The 24521-nt window shown below is 41.9% G+C and overlaps 1 protein-coding gene and 1 pseudogene across 1 annotated transcript; both read left to right on the plus strand.

Moving 5' to 3' along the window:
• The first annotated feature begins 5861 nt into the window (after window positions 1-5861).
• On the plus strand, window positions 5862-6194 carry LOC129680608 (tubulin alpha chain-like). The gene has a single exon (XM_055612303.1). The coding sequence runs from the start codon at window positions 5862-5864 to the stop codon at window positions 6192-6194; it is 333 nt and encodes a 110-aa protein (XP_055468278.1).
• Window positions 6195-21535: 15341 nt separating this feature from the next.
• LOC129680609 (40S ribosomal protein SA-like) lies at window positions 21536-22432 on the plus strand (annotated as a pseudogene).
• Window positions 22433-24521: the final 2089 nt, after the last annotated feature.

Genomic DNA, 24521 nt, shown 5'->3' on the forward strand with positions numbered 1-24521 from the left:
GATAACCTAGAACCCCTTCACAGATGTAGCCCATGGCAGTTCAGTGTTCAAGTGGATTACATAGTAATGGGAAGAGGGACTGCCTCTGACATAATCTGATTGGCCTGCTTTTTGATCACCTCCCCCTGAGGGGGGAGCAGCCTTACCAGGCCACAGAAGAGGACAATGCAGCCACTTTTGATGAGAACTGATAGACTAAGATCAGAAAGGAGAGGAGAACCTCCCCTATCAGTGGACTTGGGGAGGGGCATGCATGCAGAAAGGGGAGGGAGGGTGGGATCGGGAGGGGAGGAGGAAGGGGCTTATGGGGGGATACAAAATGAATAAAGTGTAATTAATAAAAAATTTTTAAAAAGTTAAAAAAAAAAGAAAAGAAAATGATCCACAGGCTTGCTCTCAAGCAATCTCATAGGTGAATTTTCTCAATTAAGATTCTATCTTGTCAAATGACTCTAGCTTATGTCAAGTTGACAAAATACTAACCAGGACAATCACATTTGCTGACTGAGTGAAGGAGAAAACAAAATGTCAAAAAGAGCCCAAGATAGATGAGGAAGTAGAATAGATCAAATACAAATGAGTCAATTAAACCATAATTCTCAGGTTTTACACATGGGTACACGGTAGAACCAAGAGCTTATATAGAGAAGTCAAGAAAGGCAACTGGTTTGGAGGTTTGACAGAAAGAGGTGAGTTGATGAAATCAGTATGATACTTCCAGAGTTCTGATGAAGTATATGTTAGTTCATTTCTTCACTAAACATTCTTGCGCATTCTCTAATCCATTTACTCATTCAGCAAATAGTGAACATTTATACCACAATAATGTACATAAAAGACTTGTCAGAGAAATGATCTAACAGCTGAGCTAGACATAAGCTGAGTGCAGAGGTGCACATCTGGAAAACCAGCATCAGGGAGGCAGAGGCAGCCCTCTAGAATTCTCTGGCTGTTGAGCCTACATGAATCAGTGACCTTCCAGTTCAAAGAGAGATCCTAACTAAAAACTAAGGTGGAGAACTTGAAACTGGAGGAAATGGCTCAAGGATTAAGAGCACTGGTTGCTCTTCTAGAGGACCTAGGTTTGATTCACAGCACTGACATGATGCTCACAGATGTTTGAAACTCCATTCATGCTGTGAAGCAGTTTCCTCTGAGACTGAAACATTCCATCTAAAAGGGAAGCTCCAAAAGACAGAAAGTTAACAACTCAAAATACCTTCAGGAAGTCCCTGAAACTGATTGGATTCATGATGAAGTGAAAACTGTAAAGACTGCTGAGAGTCACTCTCAAGAAAGCCACACTGCAAAGAGGACCCTGACACCAGACAAACAGAAACAGCTGAGCTGCCTGGAAGAGGTTTACACTAACTAAGGCCCCTGGAAAGGATGCTCTCCGACCTGCTGAGCTGCCTGCAGGCTGTGCAATATGCTCCAGCTGTCACCCATGCTGGGTGAGCTTTGGTGATGCAGCTGTCTTTGAGTTGGGTAACTCTTTCCCCACATTCCAGTAAATAACCCCAATAAAACTCATTGGTTCACCACATTGAACTTTACTGGTGTCCGTACTTTGGTCTGTCATGGGCTCCCTATCTGGTGGAGTCGATGTGTGTGTTACTTCACTCCAGGAAATGTCTGTCACACAACACCCAGAGAACCTGACACTGTCTTCTGGCCTCCACGGGCACAGGGCACATATATGGTACATAGACTTATATACAAAACCAACTCCCATACATACAAAAATAAATAATTACATAAATAAATAAAATAGGTAGGAGAACAGTTGAAAAAGACACTGACATTGGCCTCTGGACTTCACAAATGTACATACAAGCACACATATATGTTGCAGGAATATTTCTAGAATAAGCACTCTGACACCTATAAGGTTGAAAACAGGAAATATCATCAGCAGACTGAAGACAGGATAGCTCCCGAAAGGCTTTGAGGTGGGGGTCATTTCATGCTCTAAAACCACGAGGTGGGTGGCAGGCTAGAGTTTTGAGAAGCCTACGTGGCAGTCAGCAGGTTGTTAGGGGCAACAGCCCACTGTTTCAGCTGTTTCTCCGGGTCACTCTGCTCCGGGTGGCAAGTGAAGTCATGCTTGGCAAATGGGCAGTGCGAGCTTTAAGTAAATCACTAAATAAATCAGTATCTAATAATTAGTCATTTATACCTTATTCTACATTTTGAATGTTGCACACACACACACTCACACACACACACACACACACACACACACACACACACACACACAGAGCCGAGTTGGGACTGAGAGATGGCCTTCTTGCTTCCCAACTCCCATGTTGGACAGCTCACAACTGCCTCTAACTCCAGCTCCCAGGGAACAGACTCTCTTCTGGCCTCCACTGACACTGCATGCAAATGTGCAACACACACACAGACACACACACACACACACACACACACACAGACATACAGGCACATAATTTTAAAAGAAAAACATTTTTTAAAAAGCTGAGTTAACCTTCATTCTTCTCCTTTTTCAACTTACACATCAGTTCTACTAGCACTTTTCTTTTAGTCTTCCCATCAGCCTGGTCCAAACTGCTCTTGTTCTTTACCTAGAAAATCGCTGCGGGTTCCCAGATTCCCACATCTCCCGGCTTCTCTCTCTGTTCCTCGATGGAATTCTTTTCCTCACTATGATGAGAATGTCCTTACTCAGCAAACCAGGTCTTGCCACATTAGCCCTTGACACCCTTGATGGCTTTCCATGCAATTTACTATAAAACCCAAATGCATTTTTAGTGATGAACTGGCCTCTGCCATTCCCACTCCTGCCCTTTTTGCCAGCCTCACCTCCTACCATTGTCTCTAAATCACTGACCTTGCAGTTATGCTGAATTTCTCCCACTACTTTAACCTCCCAGCTTCTTTATTAACTTTATTACCCTTATGCGCACAGCTTCCCTTCAGATGTACATACCCCTATTACCTGGCCCCATCCAGTCTTCAGTTTTCAGGGTCAATTTTCTGCTTCTTGAAATTATACTACAGACTTGCTAGTTTTTATTGTTGTTGAAAAAGAAGAAGTTAATTTTGGTTCAGGGTTCTAGAAGTCCATGATTAATCGCTGGGAACTTGCTGACAGAGCAGAGTGTGTAGTGAGAGACTGGGCGCAAGCTTGTACACGTGTATTGTATGGTCTCTTCATCATATAAAGCCATCAGGATTAAATCATGGAGACTTCAATCTGATGGCCTCCTCTAATTCCAGTCACCTCCCACAGGAGGAGATGGTAAGAACATTTAAGACCTGCTTTCTTAGAATTTTAAGCATAAAACACATTATTACCATCATCATCTCTATCATCATCTCTAAATACCACAGATGGATTAATTTTTTACCCTCTTAATATCTCACAGTATCATAAATATTGCTATTTTGTCACTGTCTAAGAAGGCTATACTATTTTAATAATAAATTTTAATTTAATAAACAGTCAGTACTAGTTGTATATGCATTTATAATATCCTTTATTACTTCATTGGTTACTTACCTATTCATTAAATCAACTACATTTAAAATGTCAAGTAATAACACATTTGATTTTTTTTTTATTCCAGGCCACTCTGTACCAGTTAACGTCTTTTGACCTTTGGTTTAGACACATGATAAAAACCACACGATGCAGTCAGGGAACACACCAAACTAACCTATGGCATCGTGTACTTTTCTTCTGAAGCCAAAAACCCAAAACAAAAAGAAGATTAAGGGCTAGATATGGTTTTTAGAACTCTCCAATGAGAAATAAAACAAGATATAAATTATTTAAATCACACATAGCAAATGATCAATGTTCAGATAGATATTTGGAGATGAGCAAGTAAATGATTAGTAATTAGTAGCAGGCACATGATACAATGATATTCATATGTTTAGTATCAAATAAATGTATATTTAGGTCATTCTAGGCAGAAAGAAGGCTGCTTTTTTGAAAACTCTAAGAAATAAGGAACCAACCATTCTTCCTCAGTCCTTTGTTAAAGTAGCATATCCCCAAACCCCAAAAGAGGGCAAATAAAAGATATGTGAGTTTGAAGAAAAATTTAAATTCAAGTGAATTTATATTTTGAGGCTACAGTCTGCTGTGTGTTTAGAAAATGTCATGAGGAATGAATCACAATACCTGATTTCACACAGGTTACCAGCTGGCTGGAAAGGCAAGGTGAGATGCGTTAAAATTAAGCAACATACTAGGGTAAGGAACTGACAGGGCAGTGCATGGCTGACAGAAATTGCGACTACTGGCTATGGCGCCACACACTGAGGCCACAGAACTCAGTTCAGGCCAGCCTGGGATACACAATGAGGCATGTGCTCCTAACTCAAAACACATTTTTTTTTCAGAGAGTGAGATCACCCCAAATACTGGTTCTACATCTTGATAAACTGTAGTACTTCTGTGGTGCTGCATTAGTCCTGAGATTCGGTCTCTCTTCTGTTAGCACCCTAACATTTCCTCACAGGCCGTGAGGAACCAGTCCCTACAGAGTGCCTGCACTGGGTGAGGCACAAGGTAAGTAATACAACTGTTATGAGCTTATGGTCCCAGCTATCTGGGAGGGTGAGGCACAAGTACAGCTCAAGCTGAGGATTTTGAGACTAGCCTGGAAAACATGGTAAGATCCTGTCTCTTAAATAAATATTGTTAAGATTACTTTTGTTGGGCTGGAGGGATGGCTCAGAGGTTAAGAGCACTGGCTGCTCTTCCAGAGGTCCTGAGTTCAATTCCCAGCACCCACATGGTGGCTTACAACCATCTAAAATGAAATCTGGTGCCCTCTTCTGGCGTGCAGGTGTACATGCAAATACACACTGTATACATAATAAATAAATACTTTTAAAAAAAAGATTACTTTCATCTCTTGTAAGGTTTAGGTGACTGTAAGAATAGAGATGGAAGGAAACCTTAGTTGAAAAGTATTAGAACCAGTGCATTAGTCGCCCTGATTCTCAGTATGCTGGGACCTTGTGTCAAGCTTCACCTCCTATCCTGTAGCTACCATGTGTGCACGCATCTCCACCCACATTGGCCAGGCTGTTGCCCAGATTGGCAATGCCTTCTGGGACTGCTATAGCCTAGAACATGCTATTTAGCTGAATGGCCAGATGTCAAAGGCCACTGGGAAGAGAGGACTTTTCAGCACCTTCTTCAGTGAGATGGGCACTGGTGAGCATGTGTCCAGGGCAGTGCTACAGAGTAAGAACTGTGGTCTTTGATGAAGCTCTCACAGGCACTTAGCACCAGCTCTTCCCCAGAGGGAAGCAAGATGCTGCTGATGACTACTGCCCAGGCACTACCCCACTGGCAAGGAGACTGCTGCCCCCATGGTCTGTCTTAGGGATGGCATCGCTGATGAGCTCATCTGGGTTGGATGCATAAGATGAATGGCCAGTGCTGAGGTCTTCAAGGCTTTTTGGTTTTGCAGAACTCTGATCAGGGAACTGACTCTGGGTTCACTTCCCTACTTGTAAAATGTCTCCCTCTTGATTACATCAAGAAGTCCATGTTGAAGTTCCCTGTTTACCCAGTTCCACAGTCCTGCAACTCCATCCTGACCACCCACACTATCCAGGAGCACTGTGTCTGTGCCTTGATGGTGTTATAGACACCTCGATATTGGATGTCCAAACTACACTAACCTTAACTGCCCTTCTAACTAGATTATGTCTTTTATCATCACTTCTCCCTGAATGCTGATCTCACAAAATTCTAGGCCAACCTGTTGCCCTATTCCCACTTCCTCCCATCATCGGTTTTAAAAAGCTAACCATGGCAGCTTCCTGCAAGAAAGGTCACGAGAACTTACTTTGAGACAGCCAGCCAGACAATGAACTGTAACCCTCACTATGGTAAATGCATGGCTGGCTACCTGTTGTATCATGATGGTGTGGTACCCAAAGATGTTGATGCTACCATTGCAGCCAACACACAGTGCGTTCTGTGCATGCTGAGCGACACCACAGCCATTGCTGAGGCCTGGGCTTGTCTAGATCACAGGTTTGACCTGATACAGGCCAAACATGCCTTTGTTCACATGTATGTGCATAAAGAGATAGAGCAAGGGAAGTTTTCTGGTGTCCATGAGGATGCAGCTGCCCTAAAGAAGGACTGTGAGAATGGGGGAGAACTACATATGGGTTCTGCTGAACAGGAGGAGTAAGAAGGCAATCCTCATCCTGCTTCCTTGCATCCCTACAGGACATACTTCTAGAACTCGAGCTGCCTATCAGGCAGGCATTAATGGTTTACAACTGGGTTGTCTTCACTCAGGAGTGATCATGCCTGTCTTTTCCATGTGTACCTATAACATGTTTCCATGATGTTTCAGGTAAACATGTTGAGAAAGGAATGTATAACTGAACTTAACTTGCATAGCCACTGTTTTTTTTTTTTGCTATGAAGAATGCTGTAAAGTTGGCAACATAATTGAGAGAAAGCACACTGTATTTTTTTATTATTTATTTATTTATTTATTTATTTATTTATTTATTTATTGCCAATAGTTTGTCATTTTGAGATGGCTTTTTCTGGAGTTTCATGGCTCTTTTTTTCCAAGAAACTTCTGTTTCAACTGGATGTTTCCATAGGCAAGAGATCCTATCTGCGATTGCATGGGGTTTTATGAAAAATGCAATTATCTAACAAAAATTATTTGTGAGAAATACCAAGCATCACATGCATTGTCTGACCTTTAACAAACATGATGTTAAAGGTTACAAAAAGAAAACATGTCCATGTTTATGAAAAAAACATATATATACATATAATCTATGCTATTTTATCTCATGGTTTCATCTACTTCCTGTTTTCTGATTACTCTGAATCCACATCTGGCCCCTGGCCCCTAACTTCCCTTCTGTATCTTAGATTCACATGTTCAAGTGATTCACAGCTCCAACAAACAGCATGTACGGGACCAGAACCTCCCTCATTGCTCTGCCGCCCACAGAACTCGGTGTTTACCTAAGCAGGACATTCTCCCTTCTCTGCAAACGTCATCAATCTTCCCATTTCTTAGATTTTTTCACTTCCTACATTTTCTTGACCCATCCTCCCTCTGTACTGGCACCACCACTATCCTAGTTTGGGCTCTCATTCATGATTGAAAAGCTGTTGAACTGGCCTGTTCTGGCTTCCTGTCAGAGGCTCCATCTATAAATTAAGCTGCCCTCCTTTAACCCCCCACCACAGTGCTGCCCTCCAGTTAACACCCTTTATTGACAAGGGAAGAAACTAAGCAATTAGCATAGCAATACAAGGCACCTTAAGGAGAGGTCTCTTTCCACCCTTTCTAATCCAGCCATTTGTTCATTTTATTATTCCTTCAACTGATTTTTGCTGAGTGTCTAACATGGAAATGACATTGTTTGAGACACTGGAAAAGGAATAGGAAAAACAGGTGAGATTTTTACCCTTCATAACCACATACTTTCGTTAAGACACATCAGAAAGAATAAACAAAAAAGAAAGCCTGTGATATCAGGTAGTGAGAGGCAGTATGAAAATTGATGAACCAAAATAAGGGGTTGGAGTTGGATGGACTAATTAGAGAAGGTCTCTGAGGGGAAAAAACTCAGGCAAACTTTAATCAAGTTAAGCAGTGAACAATTTTAAAGATGCGAGAAGTGTTGCTTGCAGAAGACCAGCACCTATCTACTGAGTTTGAGACTAATGGAGTTGAGATGGTATGCAAAGAGGAGGCATGCAATTTACTTACAATCACAACAGACCTTAAATGATCACAAACCAAATCTAGAGTGTTGAGACCAAAAGTGTATGTGGGCCACAGCAAGACTCAAACTTCCAAGCAGAGGAGCCAGATGTATATCTCAGCAGATGTACTTGCCATGGGCTTGAATAAGGTCACTTCAATTGAGAGCCCCTGACCACAGCTGAAACGCAGATCTCCAGGCTACTTTGCTTTCATTTGCAGTCTTTCTGAGCATTCTCCACCTCTCCTGCTTTGGTGAGGACCCTCAGGCACTGGGTGATGTCTTTGCTTGGTAGGATGTAGGAATCAGTGACCCCTTGAAGCCAGCACAGGCTAACTCTCCACAGCTCCGAAAACCTGAAGATTGATTTAATATATATCTTAAAACAGTTTGAAAACCAATATCATATCTTAAATATGCTTGGTCTTGAATTTTACAAACCTTTTCATGGTATTTTCATGAATAAAATGATAAAAAGCTAACCTTACTTAGTATTTAGAGCAGCAATTGATTGAATTATACATAGAAGAAGTATTGATGACTGATTTTGATAAACCTTGGCCCTGTCTGGGGCAGTGTCTTTTTTACTTTTGCTATGGAAGAAAATACTGTATAAACAAACTACATGTAATTGATTAACACAAACAACAGAAATTTATAGCCTCACCTGCTAGCATATTATACAGAAAAGCTAAAAAACAATAATTGAGAGAAATATTAACTATCAGGTTCTAAATTTAGCCTCATGACAGAAAAATTTCAGGCTTTAAAACAATTCTACTTCAATAGACCTGAGTGTGTACTTAATTGCAGTACAAAATGAACTGGGACAAAGGTGTGGTTGCTTGGGGCCGCCTTAGCCTTTGTTAGAATCCACAGGGGCAGAACTACAGCAGGGGCATAGCAAATTACAGCCTTGAACTATCACAGAATGATGCGAAGCACTCTATGCTGGAGAGGACAGCAGGAGGGTGGGACCATTTCCAGGATCTTGTGAGGACACTGCCTTAGGTACTGGCAGCAAACAAGCTGTACTTCAGAGGATAGGGCTGAGCCCAGGTAGGAAAGCATGCTGGCAAAGTGGGCTCTGGCATGGAGGATAAGAAAGACCAACAGGCGCTGAGAGATGACTCCATAGGTAAAGTACTTGCCATGCACGCATAAGGACTCGAGACTGGATCCCAGATCCTCTAAGACAGTGGCTCTCAACCTTCCTAAAGGTTGCTGCCACCTTTAAAACAGTTCCTCATACTGTGATGACCCTAATCATAAAATTATTTTTGTTGCTACTTCATAACTGTAATTTTGGTACTGTTATGAGTCGTAATATAAATATCTAATATGCAGGATATCTGAGATGTGACCCTTGTAAAGGGTCATTTGACCCCAAAAGGTCATGACCCACAGGTTGAGAACCACTGATGTAAACCACCACCTGTGGTTAGTGAGGAGTCCTGGCATAGGTTGGGGTGAGGCCAGGCAGAGACAGAAGGCCCCTGACACTCTCTGGAGAGCTAGTCCTAACACATTGGTGGGCTCCAGGTTCCGTAAGAGACCCTGTCTCCGAAATAAGATGAAGAGGGACTGATGACAAATGACATTGACCTCTGGCTTCCACATGGATACACACTTGTCCTGTGTGCGTGTGTGCATGCACACGCACACACACACCGAGCAATCACTAAAGAGATACACTGTCTTTAAGCACAGGCTACACTGCACCCCTTCAGGAAGCTGGAGGACTTGCTTTTCTAGTGACGCTGCAGTAGCTGAACTATGCGGCTCCTCTCAAAGCTAAGCTTGTATTTACACATTGCTAAGACAAGAGATTAAATCATACAGACTCCAGCCCCACACCCTGCACTTATTTTCACGAGGTGAAGGAAGTGCTGCAGTGTCTCTTAATGTTTACCTTTCGCAGCAGTTGGTTTTGCGTTAGTCACTACTGCAACCAGACTGGAATTTCTGTCTGGTTTTACTCTACTAGGCGTGGCCCGAAGCCTGAGATTAGAGACAGGCTGCTGTACTTCAGTTTTATTTTTACTGGTGTGAATTTAAGGCAGATTATTTAGCCTCCAAACTTCAACTTCCAAGTATATTGGGGTTTCCTGGATATTGGGAATGACATACCTATACATGGAGTGTCTGTTAAGATTCACTGGGGTCATACAAAGAACTTAGTGCAGTATGTAGGACTTAGCAAATGCTGGAGAATGTCAACCTTGGCTGTATTATCAGTGGTCTGATATGTACTGTCCCTTTAAATATAGCTCCTGGATTTTACCCTCCAGCTCCGACACTATGCTATTTTAGGCCTGAGTCACTGAGTTTCTTGTGCTAAGTGTTCTGCTTCAAGAGTAGTATAGTTGAAATCACAAAGAATGCTTCTTGAACACATAAGAAAGGCCTCCTGGGAGCTGAGAATATAGCTTAGCTGGTGCTTGCCCTATAGACATGAAGCCCTGGGTTTGATCCCATAAAACAATGCTTGATGGTATATGCCAATAATATGAGCCTCAGAAGTTTGAGGTCATTCTTTTTTATTGATTTAGCATTTGTTACAATTTATTCACTTTGTATCCTGGCTTTAGCCCCCTCCCTCATCTCCCCCCAGTCCCACCTTCCCTCCCTCTTTTCCCCCTCACAGTCCACTGATTGTAAAGATCCTCTTCCCCTACTATCTGACCCTAGCATATCAGGTCTCATCAGGACTGGTTGCATCCTCTTCCTCTATGGTCTGGCAAGGCTGCCTCTCCAAGGGGAGGTGATCAAAGATCTGACAACTGAGTCTATGTCAGAGACAGCCCCTGTTCCCTTTACCAGGGTACCCATATGGAGACTGAGCTGCCTATGGTCTACATCTGAGCAGGGGGTCTAGGTCTTGACATCATTCTTAATCACATAACAAATTTGAGGTCAATCTCAGATACATAATAGCTTATTAAAAGGAAAGGAGGAAAGGACAGAGGGAGAAAGGGAAAGAGGGAGGGAGAAAGATGGAAGAAGGAATAAAGGAAGATATTGCTATGACAATATCAGTTCTTGGTGCACAGGCAATCTCTGATAGATCTTCCTCAAGCTCATTGTTTTAAAATATTTGATCTCATTTTTCTCCACAGGTATTGTTCTGTGTGGTTGAGAATGATCTAAAATAGCTATATTTCTGTTTTAAATGAATGAGTTTATTAAGTATATAGCAAGCCAGGGTAAAAGAAAAGAGAGAATGCAAAACATAATCAAAGTAGGCACTAAAAACATCCAACAGAAACCAACCGGGGAAGCCCCCAACACACATAGCCTACTGGAGTTATCTTACGAAGAAAGCATCCCTCCTGCCTCAGCTCCTCAGGTCAGTCTTCCAAGTAAAAGAACAAACAGCAACAAACAGGTATCATCAGATTGGGCCCTCACATCCAGAAACCAAATGGAGAAGTCGAGGCAGTTAGCAGGGTGTTCTCTCTTGCTCACTTGCTCTCTCTTTCTCTCTCCCCCATGGCTGAGCTTCCTGTATCTGAACTTCCACCTCCCTTTCTCACAACAGGCCCTTTTATAACTGTGTGATAAACAGTAGCAATTTGTCAGAAATAGTTCACCTTCTCTTCTCAAAAATGCAATGTGTGGTTTTTTTTGTTTGTTTGTTTTGTTTTTGCTTTTGAGTAGTTTTTACTGTTCCCTTCTCACCCCATCAGAAAAAAGAAGCGGAGTTTTCTCTCCAGACCACCTCGCACAGGATCAACCTGAAGAAATCCAACTGCTTACATGGATCAAGTCACTTCTCATTAACCTGGGTACTCTAACTTCAGCCATCTTTACCAACTTAAATGTTAGCCCCATAATGTTGTCATTATAGCTGAAAGATGTTTCTTTAAGTGAATAATGCCTTACACTGAAAGTCAAGCAAGGCCCATACACAGAGTAAAGGAGGCCTGATTTGGGTTTATCACAGCAGAAATTCTATAGTAGATATTAGGTATCAAAAGCCTGTGAAACAGAGGCAGAAAGATTGCAGGTTCGACGGTAACATGTTTCAAAACAAAACAGATAAGCAAATTAAAAGAGCTGTAAGCTCTTCAAGGAAGAGTGGCATGTTAGTCATGCCAGCTGTGACGGCATACCCGGCGTGGCCCAAGTTTCCTAGGGACCCTGTCAATGCGCCAACCTGCATAAATCTCTGTGCTACATTGGCCCCTGTTTCTGGATCAGGGATGTCTTCTACATACATCCATGCAGGGTCCTGGCACAATAGCTCTGTCCCACAGGGAAGATGGTGCTAATTTTCCCTTCCAGGAAATGTTCATTTGGTTGCACACACCTGCTTGCTTCACCAGAGGCATCAACTGTGAAGAGGTACACTTCAGCATATTCATCACAATTTTTAAGGACTCTTTTCAGTAGCTTCCTACCTAGTCTATTTCTTTTGGGGAAGGGTCAGGGAAGAGGTTCCACAGACACCTTCAATGTCTCTTATTACCAATTATGAGTCTGTAGCCATCCATACCAATGCAAAAGAAGCCTCCTGCTGGTGGCAGCATGGCTAGTGGACTTCCACACACAGACATCACTATGGTCCCAGGTGGAAGCACAGAACAGGGATCTCAACATCGTAACTCCTGTGGGATTTTATTTACATGCATTTTGACAGGTGAGAAATTTAATCTCTTGTCCCTTACAGCTGAGGACTGGAAACCATGACTCAAAAACAGAAATTAATGTCAGCATGCTAAACTTCAACACTACCTTCAAATGTGAGCTAAAGTTTTCCACAGAAGACGATTCAAAATAAAATTAATCACACTGTGTGTGCTTGACTACACACAAACACACACACACACATACAGAGGGAGAGAGAGATGGGAAGAAGGGAGAGGGAAGAGAGAAAGAAAGAAAACCAGAAGCAAATCTATAAAAATTTTTAAAAACTACTTTTAATTCATATTTTATTTTATTTATCTTCCACTGAGTCTCCTTAGCTATCAGACTACTACCAGGCATAAAAGCAACACAATGTGAGTAACTACTGAACAAAGAAGAGAACATCTACTACTCTAGATTAGCAGAAACAATAACAAACAATGGCTAGTGCACCAGCAGTGAACTCTAAAATGATGGATGGTACTACCAACTATGCAGTTATTTGGGAACTGCTTGAGAATCCTCAGGCATCATCAGAGAAGATTCTTCCTGCGGTATATGGGCACAAACACAGAGACCCACAACTGTGCAATGTGCAGGGAGTGAGAGACAGTAGAACACTCAGTCCTCAATGGGATGTCTCCATTAAAGCCCTCCCCTCAGAGCTCAGGGAACTAATCAGAGGAGGACGGGTAAAGAGCCAGAGGAAACCAGGGAAACTTTCACATGCAACAGGACTTACACACACATGAACTCAAGAGAGATTATAGCAGCATGCACATAGCCTGCACAGGTCCAAGTAAAGTGGGGTCCCACTGTTGGGAGGAGAAAGTTGACCCGAGCCCCCAACCCTAACCCAAAAGCTATCTCCAACTGACAACCGCTTGCAAAAGAAAATTTGGTTCTCTCCAAAGGAGTCTCACTGACGTAGATGGCTAACACAAAAGGAACACCATGTTTTGTTTTGTTTTCCTAAAGAGAGAGAAAAGCAAGCACAAAGTTAGATGGGTAGGGGAAAAGAGAAGATGTGGGATGAGGGGAAAAAAAAAAAACCTACCAGACTATATTGAATGAAAAAAAAAATGTTTTCAATTTTTAAAATTGAACATCCTAGTAATTAGAAAGAATGGATTTTCGGGTTTGAGGAGATAGCCTAGATGGAAGGATGGATGTCACACAAGAACAAAGGTCTGATTTCAGATTCCTAGCACATATGTAACAGGGTGTGGTGGTACAGTCGGGTAACTATAGTAAAAGGTGCTTGAAGCTTGCTGACCAGGTAGTTTAGCCAACTCACACTGTGCAGGCAAAACATCTGTACATTCAAAATAAAAATAAAGGTTACAAATGTTTTTTCAAGGACTGTTTAAATGAGAGTATAATTCAGCGGTAGAGGAATAAAACATACAAAGCTCAGGGTTTGATCTCTAGCATTGAAACACACATGGAACAAACAAATCATTATTTTCTATAGTTGACAAAATCTGTACACTGGGAGGAACAGACCTAGCACTGAAGGGAGCCTGGCCTCTTGGATGTCCTGTATTATCTCTGGGGATAAAAAGCTTCCATCTTACGAAGTTAAGATTAGAACAAGTGTTAGCAAAATAAAATCTGTTACACATATTTTTTTTTTAAACTCTCACACTTGTCCATTAAGGGAGCAAGGGAATTACTAGAAATAACTCTGAAATTCTTTCCCACCAATATTGAACTCAACTCCTTTTCACAATCCATGTTGGTTAGTAAGTCTGAGAAGAGGAAGCAAAGCAACTGCTGCGCATGAGCACTATTTGGTCCATGAGTTCTGCTGAACTGTGCACTGCAGGCAGAGACAGAAGAGTACAAGTCTATGCAAAGCCTTAGGTTGGATCTCCAGCCCCTGGAGACTGGAAGTGGGGGTTCATGCCTCTCACCCCAGAATGTGAGGGGTACAGGAGGTTCAGAAGGTCAAGGTCAAAGTCACCCCAGCTACACAAAACTCAGTGACAGACTTGGATGCATGAGACTGTGTGTATGTGTTTGTGTGTGTGTGCATGTGTGTTCATGTGTGTGTGCATGTGTGTATATGTGTGTGTGCACATGTGTGAGTGTGCACGTGTGAGTGCAAATGTGTGTGTGCATATGTGTTGCAAGCATGCACGTACATGAATATGTGTGCATGCATTTCTGTGTGAAATGTATGAAGAATGTATTTTAACTCATGAAGGGTACAGTCTCTCATCATGGAAAAGTAATTCATGGCAGCAGGAACTTGAAAGAGCTGGTCACACTGAAATATAGTTTTAAAATATTTGTCCTCCTCTGGTTAAGATGCTCAGTCCCCATTCAGAAAGGCAAACAGGACAGATATCCATAGAGGGAGAAAACAGGGAATAGGACAGGAGCCTGCCACAGAGGGCCTCTGTAAGACTCTATCCTGCAGGGTATCTGAGCAGATGCTGAGACTCACCAGTCAAACTTTGGGCAGAGTGCAGGGAATCTTAGGAAAGAAGGGGGAGATAAAAAAAATCTAGAGAGGACAGGAGCTCCACAAGGAAAGCAACAGAACCGAAAAATCTGGGCCCAGGGGTCTTTTCTGAGACTGATACTCCAACCAAGGACCATTCATGGAAATAACCTAGAACCCCTGCACAGTTCAGTGTCCAAGTGGGTTCCATAGTAATGGGAACAGGGACTGTCTCTGACATGAACTGATTGGCCTTCTCTTTGATCACCTCCCCCTAAGGGGGGAGCAGCCTTACCAGGCCACAGAGAAAGACAAATCAGCCAGTCCTGATGAGACCTGATAGACTAGGATCAGAAGGAAGGTGAGGAAGACCTCCCCTATCAGTGGACTTGGAGAGGGGCAGGGGTGGAGAAGGGGGAGGGAAGTGATATTGGGAGGGGAGGAGGGAGAAAGCTACAGGTGGGATACAAAGTGAATAAACTGTAATTAATAAAAACAAAAAATACAAAATATAAACAGTACATATTCCAAGAACTATATTTAAAAGCAAGTACTGTTTGCAGTCTTCTACTTACAAAGGCATCACCAAAACACAAGTTCTTGTTTAAAAAACAAAATGTTTTAATTTATCCTTTGAGAATTTTATAAGATATATTTGATCATATTCATTTCCTTCCTTCACCTCCTCTTAGTTCCTCCTCTACTTCTCTGAAGTCCCAAGAAAGTCCCAACCAATTTCTTGTTCTCTCTCACTTTTTAAAAAAAAATAAAATCAGGTGGGCAGTGGTGGCATACACCTTTAGTCCCAGCAATTGGAAGGCACAGGCAGGCAGATCTCTGTGAATTTGAGGACAGCTTGGTCTACAGAACAAGTTGGTCCAGGACAGCCAGGGCTGCATGGAGAAACCCTGTCTCAAAAAAACGAAAATAAATAAAAATTAAAATAAAAAATTCATCAAGTTCAGTTTGTGCTGGCTCACTACTCCTGAACCAGGGGGCTGCCCTAGAGTGTGGACAATATGCCTGATGACACTCCTGTGAAAACTGGCTCTTCCTTTCCTACCAGCTATCAGTTGTCAAATCTCCATGGCGAGGGGGTCTTTGTGCCCATCTCCCTTCTCCATGCTGGATTTTGTCTGCTTTGAGGCTTCACAGGTCTTGTGCATACTCCCTGCTGGCTGTAGCATTTGGGCGAGCAGGCCCTGCACCTCACTTGGGACAGCACGGTGGAACTGGCCCTGGTGGCATGGGCATGTGAGACCAGCCCATAGGGCATGAGGGTGGGAGAGCTGTCAGGCTGACTCACCTACCACCCATCCCCATATCCAGGGCTTTGAGTTGACCCCCGCCAACACCTACCCCATCTATGAGCTGCTGGAGTATGTGAAGAGGCTAGGTGCTGCAGATCCAAAGCTGCAGGATCTCCATGACACAGGGCAACAACAGGATACATGAAAGGAGTGCCAGTGAGAATCTAGTATTGAGAGTGCAGCAGAAGCCAGAGGCCTCAACCAGACCCATGACTCTCTGCAATGAGCATTTGCAAGTGAAGCTGTTTGGGCAAAGGGGTGCACTGTGTGACTGCAGCTCCCACGGAGAAATGTCTGTTTGTTTTCTTTAAATGGGAGGTTGCAAGGGTAGAGGGCATACATGGAAGGACAAGGATATGAGTGGGATTAGGGGACAAGACGTAAAATTCACAAAGAATCAATGGGAAGTTTTGTTTTTTTTAAAATAGAAATAAAACAAAAAGTGGGGGAAACTTATTTCCTCCTATCTTACTCAGATGTGCTGTGTTACTTTTCATGTATGGAAAAAATATTACATGCACAACACAAAAACCATACTAATACCATGTATGTCCTCTTTCCCACTGTCCTGTGAGATGCTAGCAATATGAAACTTTCTGACCATTAAGTAACATTTATTCTTTACCTTGCAAGCACTATTTTTGAAGGAAAATCACAGGATATTTTTTGGCATCAATTGTCATCATAAATGTCCATCCTTCTTTCTGCCATCCCAATTCAGCCCCTCACTCAACTGTTCCTACTCACGGCAATCAATGGGCAAGCCCCTTGACTTGCATTTAGCATCCTTGGGGTCAGAATTTGGGTTCTGAGGTCCAGGAACTTTAGAAAACTCTCTTTACCCAGGAGGCCCAAGTCCAGGTAGCTTTCAACATCATTTGTGTGGCTTCTTAACTGTCAAAGAATCTTGGCAATGGAGTAGGTGATGAAGCACAACAAATCTATTTTATGGAGAGCTCACCTATTATGTTGGGATTCTTGGTTACTTTCTTAGCTTTTGAATGCTGAGTTTGTTTCACAGTGCTACCATGAAAATTAAAGCAATGTATGGGAAAGGGCTTCACACCTGGAGAAACTGTATATAATCCAAGGCAGTATGTGTTAATATTCTTGTGGGTTCAGAGTCAAGAAAGCTAATTGTCAATCCTTTCTACAGCAACCATCATACAGAGGCTTAGAAACTAACAGGTCAATGTTGATGATCTAAAATGTTCACTGTACAGAATCTTAGAGTACACCAGAGATAAACTATAGGAAAGGGTTTTAAACCAACAGACAAAATGTTTCTGTTATGCTTTAAAATAAAGAGACCTATGTTGGAGAGATGACTCAGTGCTTAAGAGCACTGTTTGCTCCTCCTAAAGGACCCAGGTTCAATTCCCAGCACCCACATGGCAACTCACAACTGTCTATAACTCCTGTTCCAGGAGATCCGACCCCCTCACACATGCAGACAAAACACCAATGTACATAAAATAAAAATAAATATTAAATAAATAAATAGACCTAAGAATAAAGTCAGCCCTTCCTGACTTGCTGAGTTACACTAAGAAGCATTATGGGAATCTGCTTTCTTCGAGAAAACAACAAAAGCACTGGCACACTTTGAAACCAAACCAAAGGAAGGACAGTGCTGTGCAAATATCATCTCTGTCCTTCTCACATTGTAGCTGCTTCCTGGAACTGAAACTGCAGTGCTCAGGAGGCTGCTGAGTTCCCAGTTTGGGCTATTTTATACTGCAGCGGAAAAGATGGTATTCTCATAGCCTGGAAGAATTACTGCAGGAAATGACTTCTGCCCTAGAGAGTATCTGATTCATTATAGTTTCCAAGATAAAGCATTCGCTATAACTTTTAAGTCTCTAGAGGATTTAATCTACTTAAGCTAATGCACACAGAGGACTGAATAGAAAGAGACCATCATTCTAACGTGATCGGAATTACCTCTGGGATGGGAGGACCATGGGCTTGACACTCAGTCCATCACAGTTGCTTCATTTTTCTCCTTCATCAAAGTAGAAGCATCCGAAGTTAATTTTTCTACTCTTACAGTAGTTGGCAGAATCACTGATAAGAATATACCCCTAATTTACAACCTTTGATCCAGAGCCCAACTCATTAACCCAACAGCGCTTCGCTGTGTTTGGCTCCTGTTCTCCCCAAATCCCTTTCGTTTGATATGCAGCTACTGCCTGCTTCTGCAGGGTTAGGTTCCTTGTAGTCCCCATGCCAATACCTACACTCTCTCCTGTCAATAGGAGTTCCTTTGGTAACTTATACTTCAAACTTCATCTCATCTCTGGAAAGATTTCCATCCTTCAAGCTGACTTAGCTGTCTCCCAGCAGCCCCTACTATTCTAGGTAACTCTTCATGCTAACACTTACAGCCAACAAGGGAAGAGTGATTTCTGTGTTACTCTTCCTCACACACAGGGCCCTGCAGATAATGTCTGATTCCTGATTTAATTCTATGTTCACAGCATTTAGCTCAGGGTCCAACAATTAGTAAACACCACACACTTGGTTGGTTAAAAGAACAAATGTAAATGAATAATCTAAAAAGAAAACCTCAAATAACTGATTATCATTCTTGTAAGTATATTTCCTCTCTCTTTAAGTGGGAAAAGTTGGACTCTATTCCTCTGGTAATCAGGAAGGCAATACAGGGAGCTGCCTTATCTGATTCAGAGTCAGTTGAATTGTTCCTAGACTCTGAACAAGCAGAGTATCTGTCCTGGTTTGCTTTCTGTTGCTGTGAAAAGCACCATAACCAAATGAGACTTAGAGAGTAAAGAAATTATTTCATATTACAGTTTACAGTCCATCATTAAGGGAAACTAAGGCAGAGACCATGAGCACACTGCTTACTAGCTCTCTGGCTTGCTCAGCCATCTTCCTTAGACGGCCAGAATCACCTGTTCAGGAGTTGCACTACCCACTGGGGTAGGTTATCCTCCATGAATTATCAATTAAGAAAATGTCCTGATGTAGGCCAGGGATGCAGATCGGCATCTTCACCTCACCCTTTGCTCCTCCACCTCCAATCTCCTAGTCTCACCCCACCTCTGTAACATCGCCTTTTGTGGCCTCACTCCCTCTGTGATGTCATCTCCAACAGATCACACGGTTCTTCTCCTCCAACCTTCCTTCCCTCCACTTCCCTTATCACAGCACCCATATCCATCAAGCATTCCCTGGAAACCCACTGGCCACACAGGCCAGGGAAGCAGGTAAGGCAACGCAGCTCCTTACCCTCCTACATCTCCAGGATTCCAGTCTCACCCCCAGATCTGCGGCAGACTACCTGCTCACCCTCCTCATTCTCTGTCTCCATTCTCAGGGGATAAGACAGATTCTGGTGGACACCCTGTTTTCTTTCCTCCTGTGGACCCTCTCAGCAGCTCCTTCTAATCCATCCCCATTCCTAAGTGTCAGCACCCAATACCTAGAAACACATTCTCCCTAGAACCCACAAGGGTCACACCTGGCAGGATCTCAGAAGCATTCCCTACCAGGCAATCCATAGCCATCAGCTCTCCTAAGAACCAGATAGAACAACAGAAGCCAAGGAACAAAAGGCTCGCTCAACAAAGACAAGACCAGATATCAGCACCTACAGCCACAATCGTCCCAAACTCAAGATGCTTAGATGGCAGCATAAAAACATAATCAAAACCATCAGGACAATATGACTCCAATGGAACCCAGCAACCCTTCTACGGGAGAAATGCAATATAGCTGAAGCACATGACAAGGGCTTCAAAATAGCCTTTATTAATATGAAAAAGGTATTTAAAGACAAATGAATAACTTAATTCAAGAAATCTATGAAGATACAACAAACAGTGGGAGGAAATGAAGAAAGCAGTTTTTGGGCTGGAGAGATGGCTCAGCCGTTAAAGACTAGGCTCACAACCAAAAATATAAGAAAACAGTTCAAGACTTGAAAATGGAAGTAGAATCAAAAACAACAACCCTGCCCCCCCCAAAAAAAAAAAAACAAATTGAGGAAAATCTGGATATGAAAAAATTTAGGAACTCAAAAATGAACTTCAGAGGCAAGCCTTACCAACAGAATACAAGAGGTGAAAGCGTCTCAGGTATTGAAGACAGGGATACCTCAGCCAAAAAAGTTAATTTAAAAAAAAAAAAAAACTTCAGGTAAAAAACATCCAAGAAATCTGGAACACTATTGAAAGACCAAATTTTAAAACAACAGGAATGGAGGAAAGAAAAGAAACCTGGGTCAAAGGCACAGAAAATATTTTCAACAAAATCAAAGAAAATTTCCCTAACCTAAAGAAGGTATCTATCAAGGTACAAGAAGCATACAGAACAGCAAATAGACTGGAACAGATGTAAAATTCCATTTAGCACGTAACAATCAAAACACTAAATGTACAGAACAAAGAAAGACTAAAAGCTGAAAGGAAAAAAGACCAAATAACACAAAGGCAAACCTATTACAATGATACTTGATTTCTCAATGGAGACTAAAAGCCAGGAGGGCCTGGACAGATGTTCTACAAACTTGAAGAGACCACATATGTCACCCCACACAACTATACCCAGTAAAAGTTTCAATCACAATAGATGGAAAATAGAAAGACATTCCATGATAAAAACCAAATTTAAGCATTATCTTTCTAAATGTCCAGCTCTACAGAAGTCACTAAGAGGAAAATTTCAACCTGATAAGGTTAACTACAGCCAAGAAAACACAAGGAATAAATAAACTCAGACTAGCAAATCAAAAGGGGATCCATACCACATACCACAATGACAATGGGAATCGACAAACACTGTTCATTGATAACTCTCAACATCAATGGTCTCAATTCCCCAATAAAAAGACACAGACTAACAGAATGGATGTGAAAACAGAATCCATCTGCTGCATCCAAGAAACACACCTTAACATTAATGATACACATCATCTCAGGGTAAAAAGGATGGAAAAAAATATATTTCAAGTTAATGGACCTAAAAAGAAGGACAGTGTAGTCAATTTAATATTTGACAAAATAGATTTCAAACCAAAAGAGTTGTTTCTTTGAAAAAAAAAAAAAAGATTGACAAACCCTTAGTCAAATTAAGTAAAAATAATAGAAAAGATGAAAATTAGAGATAAAAAGTGGAACATCAAACACACACACACACACACACACACACACACACACACACAAAACCAACAGCAAGGAAATTGAATCATAATATACCTTAGAAACCTATATCCCACCAAACTGGGAAATCTAAAAGAAATGGGTAGGTTTCTCGATACATACTACTTGCCAAAGTTAAATCAAGGCCAGATAAGGAACTTTTCTGTGCTGCCCAGGAATAAGTCCATACAGCATTGTTCTTGATTCCCGTAGTAACTTAAAGGGAAGCTTACATAATGTCCAGAGCCCTTGATGTCCTGCAGATGAAGGAGGAGGATGTCCTCAAAGTCCTTGCCACAGGAACCCACTTAGGTGGCACCAACCTTGACTTACATATGGAGCAGTACATCTACAAAAGGAAGAGTGATGGTGTCTACATCATAAATCTGAAGAGGACCTGGGAGAAGCTGTTGCTTGCAGCCTGGGCTATTGTTGTCATTGAGAACCCTGCTAATGTCAACTTCATCTCCTCCAGGAACACTGGCCAGCGAGCTGTGCTGAAGTTTGTCGTTGCCACTGGAGCCACTCCAATTGCTGGCAGCTTCACACCTGGGACCTTCACTAATCAGATCCAAGAAGCTTTCAGGGAGCCACGGCTTCTAGTGGTGACTGATCCCAGGGCTGACCATCACTCACAGAGGCCTCTTACATCAGCCTACCCACCATCGCTCTGTGCTACACAGATTCCCCTCTGCACTATGTGGACATTGCCATACCATGCAACAAGGGAGCTCTCACTCAGTAGGTCTGACTGGTGGGTGCTGGCCTGGCGAGCACTCCACATGTGTGGCACTATCTCCTGTGAGCACCTTTGGGAAGGTATGTCTCATCTTTACTTCTACAGAAACCCAGAGGAGATTGAGAAAGAGGAGCAGGCTGTTGCTGAGAAGGCTGTGACCAAGGAGGAATTCCAGGGTGAATGGACCGCACCAGCTCCTGAGTGCACTGCCGCTCAGCAGAGGTGGCAGACTGGTCTAAGGGTGTGCAGGTGCCCTCTGTGCCCATCCAGCAGTTCCCTACTGAAGACTGGAGTGCCCAGCCAGCCACTGAGGACTGGTCAGCAGCTCCTACAGTGCAGACCACCAAGTGGGTTGGAGCCACCACCGAGTAGCCCTGAGCTCTGCAGAGACCTGAGCAAAGGGAAAAAAGGTAGACAGAAAATAAGTTCCTAAAGCTGGGGGAAAAAAGGACCAGATTTGTCTGTTTAAATAACAGACCTATAAACCCTAGTGAAATAGAAGTAGTCTTTGAAAGTCTCCCAGAGCCCCCCCACAAAAAGCCAAATGGTTTTAGCACTAAATTCTACAAAACCTTTGAAGAAGAATTAATGCCAATACTCCTTAAATCATTCCACAAAATAGAAACAGAAGGAACACCACCCAGTTCTTTTGATGTGGCCACAGTTACACTGATACCTCAACCACTGAAAAAAACAACAAAGAAAGAGAATTACAGAACAATTTCCATTATGAACACTATTGCAAAAATTCTCAATAAAATACTTGCAAACCAAATCCATGAATACATCAAAAAATCATCCTCCATGGTCAAGTAGGCTTCATACCAGAGATGCAGAGATGGTTCAACATACAAAAAAATAGATAGATAGATAGATAGATAGATAGATAGATAGATAGATAGATAGATGATAGATAGATAGATAAATGTAAACCATCTATGTATAAACAAAATGAAAGAAGCAAAACCACAGGACTATCTCATTAAATGCAGAAAAGGCCTTTGACAAAATCTAAACCCCTTCAAGATAAAAGTGCTGGAGAGATTAGGGACACAGAGGACATGCATCAACATTAAAAGGGCAACTTAGACACACCATAAAGGCCCATAGCCAACATCAACTAAGTGGAGAGAAACTCAAAGCCATTCCACTAAAATCAGGAACAAGGCAGGGCTGCTTATTCTCTTCATACCTATTTAATATAGTACCTGAAATCTTAGGTAGAGCAACAAGACAACGGAAAGAGATCAATGGGATACAAACAAAAAGGAAAGAAGTTGAAGTACTGTTATTTGCAGATGATATGACGGTATATATAAGTGAACCTAAAAATTGCACCAAGAAACTCCTTCAGCTGATAAACCATTTCAGCAAAGTATCAGGATTCAAAATTAATACACAAAAACTAGTAGTCCTATGCACAAATGATAAACAGATTCATAAAGAAATCATGGAAACAACACCCTTCACAATAGCCTCAAAAAATACTGAATATCCAGGGGTAACTTTAACAAAGCAAATTAAAGACTTCCATGATCAAAACTTTAAGACACTGAAGAAAGAAACTGAAGAAGATATCAGAAGATGGAAAGATATTCCATGCTCATGGATTGGTAGGATTAATATAATAAAAATATCTATCCTACCGAGAGCAATTTATAGATTCAATGCAATCCCTATCAAAATTCCAACACAAAATTTGAAAGAACAATTTTCACCTTCATATGGAAAAAACACACACACACACACACACACACACACAAACAGCATAGCTAAAATAGTCCTGAATAATAAAAGAACTGTTGGAGGTATCACCATCCCTAATCTCAAATTGTACTACAGGGCTATAGAAATAAATACAGGATGGTATTGGCATAAAAACAGACATGTTGATCAATGGGATCAAACTGAAGACCCAGAAGTAAGTCTATACACCTGCAAATGCCTGGTTGTTTATACAGAAGGCAGAAATACACACTAGAAAAAAAAAAGACAGCATCATCAACAAATAAGGTTGGTCAACAAGTGGCACTGGTCAAACTGCATGGACACAGGTAGAAGAATGCAACTAGACGCATATTCACCACACTGCACAGAACAGCTCCAAATGGATCAAAGTCCTCGACAGAAGGCTGGGTGAATCTGATAAAGGTGGAGAATAACCATGAACTCGTTGGCACAGGAAAAGACTTTTAAAAACACCATTAGCACAGAAACTATGATCAACAATTAACAAATGTGCCCTCATGATACTTGAAAGCTTCTGCATGACAAAATACATCATCTTTTGGACAAAGTGGCAGTCTATAGAATGGGAAAAAGTTTTACCAATTGCATATCTGATAGAGGGCTAATACCTAAAATATATAAAGAACTCAAAAAACTGGACATCAAGAAAACAAATAACCCAATTAAAAATGGGCTATAGATCTAAACAGAATTCGCAAAAGAGGAACTCAAATAGCTGAGAAGCACTTAAAGAA

Source organism: Psammomys obesus, unplaced genomic scaffold (assembly GCF_907164565.1).
Source record: "Psammomys obesus unplaced genomic scaffold, mPsaObe1.curated_primary_1811, whole genome shotgun sequence".
Lineage (NCBI taxonomy): Eukaryota > Metazoa > Chordata > Mammalia > Rodentia > Muridae > Psammomys > Psammomys obesus.

Coding starts and splice junctions, on each gene's coding strand:
- LOC129680608 (XM_055612303.1), top strand. CDS start 5,862: ATGAACTGTAACCCTCACTATGGTAAATGCATGGCTGGCTACCTGTTG.